At 43.9% G+C, this 13718-nt stretch overlaps 1 protein-coding gene across 5 annotated transcripts in view; it reads right to left on the reverse strand.

Moving 5' to 3' along the window:
• Positions 1-13718, reverse strand: part of RBSN (rabenosyn, RAB effector) — a 40031-nt gene that overhangs the window by 5660 nt on the left and 20653 nt on the right. For all 5 annotated transcript variants that reach the window (XM_072785026.1, XM_072785024.1, XM_072785022.1 and 2 more), the window contains 7 exons: positions 12642-12742; positions 11697-11742; positions 11421-11582; positions 8261-8502; positions 6337-6407; positions 1488-1574; positions 58-160 (listed from right to left, as the gene is read on the reverse strand). In XM_072785026.1, the coding sequence (XP_072641127.1) occupies positions 58-160; positions 1488-1574; positions 6337-6407; positions 8261-8502; positions 11421-11582; positions 11697-11742; positions 12642-12742 (812 nt within the window). The remainder of the gene's footprint in view (positions 1-57; positions 161-1487; positions 1575-6336; positions 6408-8260; positions 8503-11420; positions 11583-11696; positions 11743-12641; positions 12743-13718) is intronic.

A 13718-nucleotide genomic window follows, 5' to 3' on the forward strand; every position in this document is an offset into this window, starting at 1 on the left:
TAAGAGGCAGAAAAGCAGGGGAGGCAAGACACTTCTGCCACCATAGGATGGCTTTACCTGCACAAAAAGTGTAGCTGAGTATCTGATCATCTTCTGTAGCCGCAAGGTATTTGGATGTGGTGGAGGGTCCTGGTTCAAGCCTAAGGTTAAGATCTTCTTACTGAATTGAAACAAACACATCAATGTAACAGGTGTTGCCAGTCCCAGAAACAAGAGTGAAATCTCTTAGTTGCCAGGCTTTTGTGCCAGGACCATCCACAGAGAAAGCAAGTTAAAAACTCCACAACACATCCTTGAAGGCAAAGCCTATTTCTTACCATCTGGTTGTACCCAAGGCCCCTGACACAGCACAGGATGTATGACCAACACTCAGCCAAGGAACTGACCACACATCACCCAACTTCATGGATAAGTAACCTATGCCTGGTTTAATATTCTTGTGTCACTCTCTTAAATTACTTTCATTTCTTTTTTTTTTTAATTTAATGGCGGCAGGGCCTGGGGGTTCAGTGAGGGACTCCCTAGGCCCCTAGAGTGGGGCAAAGTGGGAGAAGCAGGAAGCAACCAGCTTTCTCAGGCTGGTACATAAGCAGAAACTGGGCCAGGGGGTTTGTGGACAGTGCTGGGGGCAACAGTGGGCAGCAGGAGGCTGAAGCCACTCCAAGACCCATATCTTAAAATTCTTTTTTTTTTAAATTTTTTAATATATTTATGATAGTCACACAGAGAGAGAGAGAGAGAGACAGGCAGAGACATAGGCAGAGGGAGAAGCAGGCTCCATGCACCGGAAGCCCGACGTGGGATTTGATCCCCGGTCTCCAGGATCGCACCCTGGGCCAAAGGCAGGCGCCAAACCGCTGCGCCACCCAGGGATCCCCATATCTTAAAATTCTTAATAATCCTGACCAGGGACTTGCAATTTCATCTTGCACTAGGGCCCATAAATTATATTAGGTCAGTCCTGCACAGACGGATGGACAAGGCTTCCTCATCTTAGCTCTCCCTCTGAGAGTGTACCTCCCTCTGAGGTATACTTTCTATACCTCAAAGGGGTGATTTAACCCTAACAGTTGGTCCATGGTTAAAAAGCAGTTGCTGACTTGGAAGAAAGAATCCAGGTTTCTATCCTGGCTCCACCACTTCGCTAGCTGTGGTATACCTTCTTAACTACAAAATTAAGGTAATCCTATAGCACTGGCTAAGTTTGGTTGAATAAATGAGATGTGGATACAACCAATGGCTGGTACAAAGATGGTGTCAATAATCAGTTCGTATTTCTTTAATAATAATGAACAGCAGAAATCTTAACCAAGCTACTGAGATGCACTGAGTGCCAGAGCTGGCACCTACCTCACAGCCTGCTCCTCACTCATACTCCCTATCAACAGGACTCTGGGTAAGCTCAGGCCTGCCAGCCACCCATGCCCTCAGTGAAATAGCACCTCCTCCACTCAAGGCAGCAAGTCTGACATCACTTAAGACCTTACCTTAAAGCATCTATGAGCTCGTACACTTTCTGCACTTCCACTCGAAGGTCACCAGCATGTTCCAGACTGTAAGTTGTTTCCCCAGCACTAAGGAAAAATCATGGAAATATTCAAGTTTCATCAGGATGCCTGGGGAGTATTGTGGAAAAGGGTTCTAAGGGTTTAGGGCCTTACAAAGGGAGACACAGCTAATTTTCTCCAAGTAGTATATTTCACACTCCTGTATACAATGCAGGACTCATTTTTTTTCTAAATATAAGTGCTATAATCAGGGCACCTGGGTAGCTCAGTTGGTTAAGCATCTGCCTTCGGCTCTAGTCACAGGGTCTGGGGATATAGCCCTGTGTTGGGCTCCCTGCTCAGCGGGGAGTCTGCTTCTCCCCTTCCCTCTGCCCCTTATCCCTGATCGTGATCTCTTGCACTCGCTCTCTCGCTTACTCTCTTTCTCAAATAAATATAATCTCAATAAATAAATAAATACATACATACATACTAACAAACTAATCAACTGGAAGCTGCTTTTAATTTGCAGACACCACAAAAACAGATTTATGCCTAGGCCTTTAAGGACTAGCTCTTAACGCTCATCACCAAAATAAATGCAAATGAATCTCCTTCAGCCTACTTTCCCTAAACAATTTCACTATACCCAGTAAAACATAAAGTGGTTTACTAAATAAGTTGGTTATCCTACATCAGAGAAGAAAGCAGCTGGCTGTTCTCGCTCAAAGATTATCCCCAGGGAGAACAGGAACAATGGGAAAGCTGATCGAGGAATCCCCCGGGCCTCATGAACAATTGCTTCCAGGATGAGAAAAGCACTTAGACTCCAAATTAAGAAGGGAAGAGACATGGGTAACTGCCTAGGGTGGAGCAGGGGACTTCAGGGAAGGCCAGAGGTGACTTCATTCCACTTAACTCAGAGAACAATAGTAGTTATGTGATCTTAGAACCATTCATTTACAAGTGTGTAGCCCCCATCAGGCCTGAAATGCAAGTGCAATGATGATGGCCTATTTTTATATCCTAACTAGCACATGGCCAAGCTTCATCAGTGCTCACTAAAAAGAAAAACACTTCAGAAAGTCTTGCAGCTGTTAACGCAGCCTCAGCAACAGCCACTCAGCTCCCTTCTGAGGCAGCAGCAATTTACTTTGAATAAGCAGAAAGGGGGGAAAAAAACAGAAAGGACTGATGCACTGACCTGGTTTACCATGTACAAGACAGCATCCGCTGGAAAAAACCCTGGTGTGTGCTATAATTGGAGGATCCAATAAGGTGGTTTCATCCTCTCAAAGCTCATAGTTTGCAAAAAGAACATCAGACCAGAACTGGGAATGCTGTACTGTGTCTTGATATCTCCAAGTCATGTGGAAAATAACAAGGTTGACTCAAATCTGAAAGAACCCTCTTGGTCTCAGTCACATTAACCAAATGTATTCCCCACAGAGCACCTATCACGTCTGGAGTTACCTACTTCATGATTTGTTCACTTGGTTATGGCCTGTGCTCCCACAGTAATGAAGCTCCAGCAGCAGACATGGTCTTCACTGTTCATTGTTACAGCCCCAGTACCTAAAATAGCACTTGGCACATAACTAGTTTTCAATAAATATCCATCAAATGAATAAGGGAGTAAAATGTGCTTAAAGCCATTTTGAGCCAGTTTTTGGAAAACAAGTAGGAGTTAGACATCTGGAAATGTGCTCAGCAATGGTAGTTCCCAGCTGGATGGGGAGGTCCAGTGCCCCACAACTATGTCTGAGGTACAAAACAAGAAAACTAATAGATTAAGGGAAAGGAGGAGGCCCCCGGGTAACAACATCATGAGGGAAAGTTGAGTGCCAGATCAGACTGCCAGGAACACAGTTCTCCTTGCTGACATCCAGGAAGAAGATAGTCCTGTTCTAATTTCAAACCAATGGGCAAAGGTAGGAGGAGGGGTATTGATACCAGTAAGTTTCAGGGAGGAAAAGCACATGAGACAGGTGCTTCAAGCCAAGGATTCTCCATTTAAGGGAGGTATATATCAGAATCACTTGAGCTGCTTCTCCCAACCTACTCACGGGGACGATATATGCTCCACTGATCGAAATTATTGCTCAGTGAACTGCAGGTAGAAAAGAAAATGTGTCCTTTCCTCCTGTTCTTCAGAATCCACGTTCTTGGAATGAAAACAGGAAGAATGGGGTATAGAAGGTGCAAACATTAAAAAAAAAAAAAAAAAAAAAAAGAAGGTACAAACATAAGAGAGGCCCTAGGACACTAGTGGCTGAGAGGGCTGGAGAAATGGTATCCTTCCCTTATACACCCAGTTGCTAGGACGGAGGAAATAAGGATAGTCCACAAAAGCTTCCCTACCTCTTTTCTGTTCCCTTCCTACTCTCTTTCCCCTCCCCATAAGCTGGAAAACACTGCGGGAGGGAGCAGGGACTAGAAGAGCCCCAAAGCAAGAGTAGAGGCAGGGAGACATGCAAGAGAAGGGGTATTTTTGCCACAAACCAATGGGGTTTAGCTGATTATATTCTTTACGTCAGACATTTTTAGACTTATAAGTTAGGATACTCCTTAAGGATCATGTAAAGGAAAAAGTTCATTTTCTTTTCATGTGAGACTCACATGATAGACTTAGAACATGATCACTGACATCATGAAAAAGCCAAGCTTTGTGTTTTTTGTTTGTTTTTAAGTAGGCTCCATGCCCAACAATGGGGCTCGAACTCAGAATCCTGAGATTGACAGTCACACACTCTACTAAGTGAGCCAGGCACCCCAAGCTTTGTTCTGTGGGGACACTATTGCCACAGTAAATGGGCAAATAAAAATACAGGTTTGTTCTAAACAAGGCACATCTAATTCCACATGCATCACGACAAAGGTGGTAGGTGGGCAACACAGGCTTAAACAAAGGCAGATAACCCTCGCTGGGTCCCATAATTGTTTTTCTGCAGGCTGGGAAAAGACTTGCTGCGATCTGATTCTAGTGGTAGCACTTCAAATTCTAGCTCATGTATCATTAACCTACAGAAGGAGCAATGCTCTTAGGAAAGTGTCAGCATAAATTTTCTATAAAGGGCCAGATAATAAACATTTTTAGCTTTTGCAGGCCAGTTAATCTGTCAAAACTATTCACGTCTGCTGCGGTAGCTGTACTAGCAGCTACAATCAAACAATGGGCACGGCTATGCACCAATAAAATTTTATCCAAAAAAAAAAAAAAAGTGGTAAAAACAAGCATTGGCAAGGATATGGAGCAACTGAAACACACGTGCATTGCTAGGGGAAATACAAAGTGGTGCAGTCATCTTGGAAAACAGTCTGGCAGTTCCTCAAAAAGTTTAAAACCTAGTTACCACATGACCCAGCGACTCCACGCTTAGGTATATACCGAATAAAATTGTATGCCCACAAAAAAAGTTGTACATAAATATGCACTGAAGCATTATTTGGACAAACCTAACTGTTCATCAACAAAGTAATGGATACACAAAGTATGGTCTACCATACCACGGATCTGCACAAATGGATGTGCTGCCAAAGGAGTGAATCTTGAAAACACTACATTGTGTGAAAGAAGCCAGACACAAATGGTTGTGTATTTATGTGAAATGTCCCAGGGGATCCCTGGGTGGCGCAGCGGTTTGACGCCTGCCTTTGGCCCAGGGCGCAATCCTAGAGACCCGGGATCGAATCCCACGTCGGGCTCTCGGTGCATGGAGCCTGCTTCTCCCTCTGCCTGTGTCTCTGCCTCTCTCTCTCTCTCCCTCTGTATGACTATCATTAATTAAAAAAAAAAAAAAAAGAAATGTCCCAAATAGGCAAATCTATACACAGAAAGCAGACCAGTGATTGCTAGGAAGAGGGGAATACATAGTGACTACTAATGGGGGTGGGGTGTCTCTGGATGATGAAAATGTTTAGAATTAAGACTGAATTGACTATTGTATACCTTTGTGAAGAACTACTGACTCGTATATATTAAAAGGGCATGTAAATTACTAATCATTAATTTTCTGGTGTGTAAATTAGCTCTCAGTTAAAAAAGAAACCGATAGCAGGCTAGATTCGGCCTGTGGGCTGAAGACTGCCAACCCCTGCTCTAAAGGAAATGCCTGTTCTAAGCCCGGATACCTCAGTGCCAGCCTGCAAGAGCATCTCCTTAGGCCAGCACATGAAGCACACTGTCCCTGCTCACCTCCAGATGCTGCACTCGGCAGTGGTGCCTGTATCCCAGGCCCTGCCCAAACCTGCTCCACCAGAACTAGGGTCACCTGAACATGGCTACCTAGGACTATAACATGTGCCACACAGAAATACAGACATGAAAGGAGCCCTTGGGTGGCTCAGTGGTTGAGCATCTGCCTTTGGCTCAGGTAGTGATCTGGGGGTCCTGGGATTATCCTATATCAGGCTCCCCACAGGGAGCCTGCTTCTCCCTCTGCTTATGTCTCTGCCCCTCTGTGTCTCTCATGAGTAAATAAATAAAATTTAAAAAAAAGAAGAGGGCAGCCTCGGTGGCGCAGCGGTTTAGCACCGCCTGCAGCCTAGGGCGTGATCCTGGAGACCCTGGATTGAGTCCCAAGTCAGGCTCCCTGCATGGTGCCTGCTTCTCCCTCTGCCTGTGTCTCTGAGCCCCTCTCTCTCTCTCTGTCTCTATGAATAAATAAATAATCTTTAAAAAAAAAAAAAGGAGAAGAAAGAAATACAGACATGACAAAGATTCTCCAGAGTTGGTCATAGAAGAAAAGCACAGTCAGAATTAAGGTTTTCATTTTTAGCTACTGATGAGCTGTGCTAAAGTGCCAGCCAACAGTCATTACTGAATTAGAAAAACAGAAGAATAGCTTACTTTAGTGATGCTGCCATCTTGATGTATTCAGGAGCTTTTTGGTCAACTTTCTCCATGCAGAGTCGTAATTTCTAAGAACAAAAAAGAGGTGAATAGTATCCTCAAGGTACAGAAGAGTTATGCTACATGAAAAGAGGTGTAATTTAAAATGTAGTTTTCAGGGCACCTGGCTGGCTCAGTCAGTAGAGCATTGACTTAATCTCAGGGTTGTGAGTTCAAGCCCCAAACTGGATATAGAGTTTACTTTAAAAAATGGTTTCTTTAAATGTAGTTTTAAAAACGGAAATATGCATATTTTTTGTTTGTTTTTATTGTTGTTATCAACTTCCTGATTTACAGACAGCCCTTAAAAGCAGTAAATCTTGCAAGAAGGAAAGAAAGTGAGTACAGCAGAACTTTTGACAGGATGTTTTTGCAGGGAGCAAGATACAAGCAATGCATTTACAGGGCAGAGAAAGGAATTGGTGGCTACATTCTTTCTCTGCCAGATGAGAAAAGATACTAGCAAAAGGCATTGCCAGGGCTTACTTCAAAAATGAAGGAAGGAAAAAGCATGGTGGCTATTTAAAAAAAAAAATGAGTTATCAGGTCATGAACTCCATACATAGGATGGATAATAGCTACATCTGCAGCTCAGGGCAGGGTTTCATTAATTCCATTTTAGTGGTCAGGTATCTTCATGGTGATTCCAGAAATACAGCCATTATGATCCACAGATCTGCTAACAGTGACCATTCACAGTGATCAGTAGACCAATATACAGACGGTCTGTGACTTACAATGGTTAGACTTTGTGATTTTTCAACTTACAATGGTGTAAAAGTAATAGATATTCAGTAGAAACTGTATTTGGAATTTCAAATTTGGATCTTGTCCCAGGATAGTGACATGCAATACGACACTCTCCCATGGTGCTGGGCAGTGGTGGCAGCCCCAGCTCCAGGTCAGCCACATGATCACAGAGTCAACAACCGATACCCTTACAACCATTCTGTACTCATACATTCTGGTTTTCACTTTCAATACAGTATTCAGTAAGTTACATGATACACTCAGGACTTTATCATCAAACAGATCTGTTAGAGGATTTTGTCCAACTGCAGGCTAACGTTAAGTGTTCCCAGCATGATTAGGGTAGGCCAGGCTACACTATGATCTTTGGTGTGTTTGGTGTATTAAATGCACTTTTGACTTCTGATATTTTCAACTCAGGGTGGCTTTATCAGGACATGGCCCCTTGTAAGTAGAAGGCCTGTGTGCTCTTTTGCTTGGGGTTCTATACCAGCTGCTCCTCCACCAGGCTGATCTCCTCCTCTCCACCTCCCATCACTTGCCTATGAAGCTGGCTAATCCTTCTCAGCCTGCAGGTCCCCCTTGGCCATCGGGAGATTAAGGCAGACTCACTCCCTAACTCTGAATCCTCTGTTTTTGCACTACCCTATGTTCTTCTCGAAGTATGCACCTACCGAATGTGTTTTGGGATTGCTGGTATAATGAGAGCTGAGGCATCTGAATGGACTCAAAAGGAGAAGCTCTATACTCATGGGCAGTCACTCAAACCTATAAAGCCTAAAGCTCCTAAATGAGTTTTAGAGGATTCTTCTGGTCCACTGTTTACTATCTGCTTCAGCTTCTGCTCTCATCCTGTCCAGATTGCATGGCAACCTTCCTTCTTCCTCTTGCCCCTGGGCCACCAAAGTCTCCAACCTCCTGCTTTCAAGTGGACAAGGAGGGGTGAGGAAACAAGGTTGCTGCAAGGATGACTCTGTGAATCACCCAGATCCCTAGCTAGAAACCATACCATGGCTCATGGCCCTTTAGCAGAAACTAAAAATGATTCAAAGGAACAACTTCCCAAAGCATTCTCCAAAATGTGTACAAATTTTTATCTCAATCAGGCCCAGGACCACACACAGTGAGTCACCTCATAGAGCTTTACAATGTCGGGGGTGTGCTCCTTCTCATCAATCTGCTGCTCTCTCTTGAGCAGTGTGTCCTTGCAGTGTGTACAGCAGCGGATCCGGTCATCATCCTTCTCATCCAGGACGGAGCTTACACTGCTCACACTGCTGATACTACCCCGGCGGGAGCCATGGACACTGTTGGGTGACTGGCTGGGGCTGGTGTGGGTGCTCAGGGAATCTTTGCTGGCACTGGTGAGCTTGTCTGTAAAGCACAACACAGGACAGGTGGCAGTGAGCCCATAGCCTCCAATCACCGCACTGCTCACAACAAACGGGAGGCCACAGGTGTTGACGCAGGCTCTGTCTTTGGCCAAGAAGCACCACACCTCTGCCTTCCTGGAGGTCAGGCTCTGTGGTGGGAGGGACTCCTACAGACAGCCAGGAAAGAACCAGACAACCAGACCTAGGAAGGTCTCTCTTTGAGGCTCTGAGGCCCATTTCTAACCTGACCCAACACAATCCACATCTCCTCAGACTTTCCCACTCCCAAACATCTGACTCCTACCCCTTCCAAAGCTCAGCTCAAATGGTACATCCTTCAGGAAGCCCTACTCTATTCCTTGAGGCAAAAACAATATACCCTTCCTTTTTTTTTTTTTTTTTTTTAAATATACCCTTCCTATTAGGTCCTACCATGTCACTCCCTACCATGTCACTTTCCACTTTTCTCCCTGAATGAGAGTTCTATATACCCAAAGCTGCTCTATGAACCTGCGACTCTGGGAGGATAGGAACTGTCTTATTCAACAGGGTTGATTTATCCAACAGGGCTACCCCACAGCAGCTGTCCAGGAAATGTTGGTTAATTAGCGCAAGACAAGAAATGCGAATAGTGTCTCAAAAACATAGCTTATGAAGTCTCCAGTGAGACCGAAAGTCAGTCTCAGAAAAAAAGGGAAGTCTCAAGGTAATGTGTGCCTGCTGGATGTCAGAACTGGACAGAAGAAGCATCTGCTTCTGCCCCACGTTGTCCAGATGCTCTGAAGCCAATAGTACATGCAGTGTCAGCAGAATTCCCCAGGGTTACAAAACCACTCCAAATGTTCCAGAACTGGCCCAAAGTCCATGAAATCATCTTTATCAACTTTTTACCAGCTGAGACTCAAAGTTCTAGACCCTCTGGTTCCACCTAACCTTGTAGGCACCATCCCCAAAATTCTCAAACATGTCCTCTACACTCCCCCAACTACTCTACCTGCTCATCTACTAACCATCCCCTGGGGCCCTTCCACAGCTTTGCTCCTGCTCCACACTCTACCCAGGATCCCTCTTGCCCTACCTCTTTGCAATCATAGTTGTCTTTTTTTTTTTTTTTTAAGATTTTATTTATTTGTCAGAGAGAGAGAGAGGCACAAGCAGGGGGGAACAGCAGGCAGAGGGAGAAGCAGACCCCCTTACTGAGCAAAGAGCCTGATGTGGGATTTGATCCCATGAGCTGGGTTCATGACCTGAGCCAAAGGTAGATGCTTAACCAACTGAGCCACCCAGGCATTCCAATATTGGTTGTCTTTTAAGGCTCTTCTCACAAATCACCTCCCAAACCTAGGCATCCATGCTCTCGATCCCCCCAGCACTCAGTGTCTCTCATCTTATGATGTTACAGTCTGTTCTATATGACAATAAACTGACTTTTTTTTTTTTTTAAGATTTTATTTACTTATTTACGATAGACAGAGAGAGAGAGGCAGAGACAAGGGAGAGGGAGAAGCAAGCTCCATGCAGGGAGCCTGACGCGGGACTCGATCCTGGGGCTCCAGGATCGCACCCTGGGCCAAAGGCAGGCTCTAAACCGCTGAGCCACCCAGGGATCCCCAATAAACTGACTTTTACCTCAAAGGAAAGGACTAGCCTGCTACTCATTTCTTTTTTCAGATTTTTATTTATTTATTCATGAGACACACAGAGAAAGAGGCAGAGACACAAGCAGAGGGAGAAGCAGGCTCCCCTCAAGGAGCCCAATGGGGGACTTGATCCCAGGACCCCAGGATCACACCCCAAGCTGAAGGCAAACGCTCAACTGCTGAGCCATGCTGGCATCCCTGCTGCTCATTTTTTTTTTTTTCCTGCTGCTCATTTCTTAAGACTCTGTTATAATATCCTCAAAAGTCTCAGCTGCCACTTCCAAGCACAGCTGACAACGATCTGGTCAGCTCTCCTGGGTATCTGATGCAACTTCTCTCATAGTGCTTATCTCTTTATAAAGCCATAATATGTTTCTAGGTCTGTATCCTCGGCTAGATGCTAGACCCTTTGGGAGAATGAATAATGCCTTATAAACCAGAGGTGAGCAGACATGACCTATAAACCAAGTCCAGCTTGCTTTTATATGGCCCCAGAACTAAGTATGATTTTTAAAAGGTTATTTAAATACTTTTATTTAAAAAAGTTTAAAAAGATTTAAAAAAATTTTTTAAGATTTTATTTATTTATTCATGAGAGACACATAGAGAGAGAAAGAGAGAGAGGCAGAGACACAGGCAGAGGGAGAAGCAGGCCCCATGCAGGGAGTCTGACGTGGGACTTGATCCCAGGTCTCCAGGATCAGGCCCTGGGCTGAAGGCGGCGCTAAACCACTGAGCCACCCAGGCTGCCCTTAAAAAAATATTTTTAAAAGATCATTTAAAGGGGATCCCTGGGTGGCTCAGCAGTTTAGTGCCTGCCTTCAGCCCAGGGCATGATCCTGGAGTCCCTGGATGGAGTCCCACGTCAGGCTCCCTACATGGAGCCTGCTTCTCCCTCTGCCTGTGTCTCTGCCTCTATGTCTCTCATGAATAAATAAATAAAATCTTTAAATAAACAAACAAACAAATAATCATTTAAAAAAAGAAGAAATGTCACAGAGACCACTGTAGCCCATAAAGCTTAAATATTTACTATCTTTTTCTGCCTGATAAGGGCAGAAAAAATTTGCCTGCCCTTATTATCTACCACTGTATCCCTGGACCCTAGCATCATGCCTGGCCTATAGCAGGCTTCATGGAATCAACAAATGAATGGATGAAGATCCCAAGGGAAAGTTACTTAAACAAAAACATTCAAAAGATCACCTGGTGGTGATTAGCAAACAAGCTAGTCACAAGAATAGATCAGGATCCACAGCCCCACCTCCATGTTACCTACTTGCAAAAGGGAGGCTGATGAGCTCCATACACTTCTTGCACATAATTGACCCGCAGAGGCGGCAGTGGTGGCGGCGGTTACGGATGCTGAACTTATTCCCGCAGTCTGGACAGAAAGGGACATCCTGGTCATTGACCCAAGGCACCACGGACTTTTCTATTGCTTTGGGAAGAACAAAACAAAAATCAAACAAACAGAAAACCTAGCCATTTTAGAAAGAGGTTTGGTCAGGGAGAAAGATAATTAGAATGAATGTGAGCAAAATTCTAGAGTTACCTCGTATCTTAGCAGACTCAGTATTTGTCCTGTCAAATGCAGTGAGCTGACAAGGAGAAAACAATGCCAAATAGAATTAAACAGGTGATGTATACATATTCCACAGGCAAGAGGCATCAAGCAAAAATTCTCACATCTTCATTTCTCAAGTATCATCTGTCATCCCCAACCCCGCAAATTCACATTGGACAGAGTATTAGCTTCTCATATAGAGGGCAGTTCCCTTCCCCTGATCTGATTTCAATCCCTCTATTGTCAGTTCTCCATTTAAGCAATAACCAGGGGTAGGCAAGGATATGGTGGGTGTGGCTAACTGAGAGCAATGGGGAACTCCCGACTCTCCACAGTCCTCATGGACAATGAAACTGGCCACATATTTCTACTCTACACTTGCAATTGCTACCATGCCCACCATACAATCCAGGTTATACACAATAAGCATTTCTAGGGTCAAAGTACAACAGAGTGATTGTAGGTGTTAAAAGACACACCCTGGTACCACAGGATGAGAAGGCCCAGTCCAGATGTTCCCATACTGAATGCTGGCCTGGCTGAGTACTCCTCACAGACCTTGTTACCAGCTTCTGTTTGTTATCGATATCACACACTATGCCCCCACTGCATGACTATACTTTAGACACTTAAAAGAGGAAATAACCTGAAGGTAGAAAGGTTTTCTGGCAGCCAAGGGGGCTTCAGAGAAAGGATAAGGCAATCTGGATATGTGGCAAGTCTATCAACATGGGCCATCTCCTACAGTAAAACAGGCCCAGGCTAGAACTGTCAATCATGTCCTCTGTACCTCTCTAAGTGGGCTTGAGGTGGGGCATTTCTCTGCCAGTGTCAAATATATACAACACACACAATAAACACTGCAGAAATATTTTTTTCTCCTAGAAAATGTATACTTGTAGCAAAAAAAAGTTTTAAAACAACAAAATTTACCTTCTCTAACCTGATTATTAATTTATTGACTTCAACAACATAGTGGTCAATTCTAGCAGCTCGGTGTTTTTTGAAGTCAGAAAGATGGCTTCTTACAGCACCTAGGACAGGAAATGAGATAAATAACATGTCATTTCTCTGAGGGAGCCCTTCTCCCTTGCTGTTTATCCTCAATGAATTTTATTTTTTTAAAGATGACCTTGTATTTTTAAGATTGTACTTTATTTATTTAAGAAAGAAACAGAGAGCTCAAGCATGGGGAGGAACAGAGGGAGAGGGGGACAGAATCCCAAGCAGACTGTGCTGAGCACGGAGCCCAACATGGGGCACAATCCCAGGTCTTGGAGATCATGATCTGAGCCTAAACCAAGAAATAGACACTTAACCAACAGAGCACCCAGGCACTCGGGCATGACCATAGATCTTAACTTTTAAAATTTGCCATCCATTTAACCTTCCACAATTGTGACTTCCTCAACAACCTGAGGAATTTAATTCTGGCAATCACGAAACAGACTATTAAAAAACTGGTAAGAATTCACATGCCTGAAATTTCTCCTTTATGTTTCAAATTGACTTTTTTTTTTTTTTAAAGATTGTATTTATTTATTCATGACACAGAGAGAGAGGCAGAGACTAGGCAGAGGGAGAAGCAGGCTCCCCACAGGAAGCCTGATGTAGGACTTGATCCCAACCCTGGGATCACAGATCACAACCTGAGCCAAAGGCAGACACTCAACCACGAAGTCACCTAGGCGTCCCTCAAATTGACTTTCATCTATAACTCATTATTATATGTATACTACTTTTTAAGTATAACTAACATGTTATATTATATTAGTGTCAGGTGTACAACATACTGATTTGAAATCTTTTTTAAATTTCAAGTCATCTCTATATCCAACACAGGGCTCGAACTCACAATCCTGAGATGAACAGTTGCAAACTCTTCTGACTTAGTCAGGCACCCATGATTTGAAAATTTCTTAATTTTTTTAAATATATATTTTTAAAGATTTTATTTATTCATGAGAGACACAGAGAGAGGCAGAGACATAGGCAGAGGGAGAAGCAGGC

This window comes from Canis lupus, chromosome 19 (genome assembly GCF_048164855.1).
Source record: "Canis lupus baileyi chromosome 19, mCanLup2.hap1, whole genome shotgun sequence".
NCBI classification, from domain to species: Eukaryota; Metazoa; Chordata; class Mammalia; order Carnivora; family Canidae; genus Canis; species Canis lupus.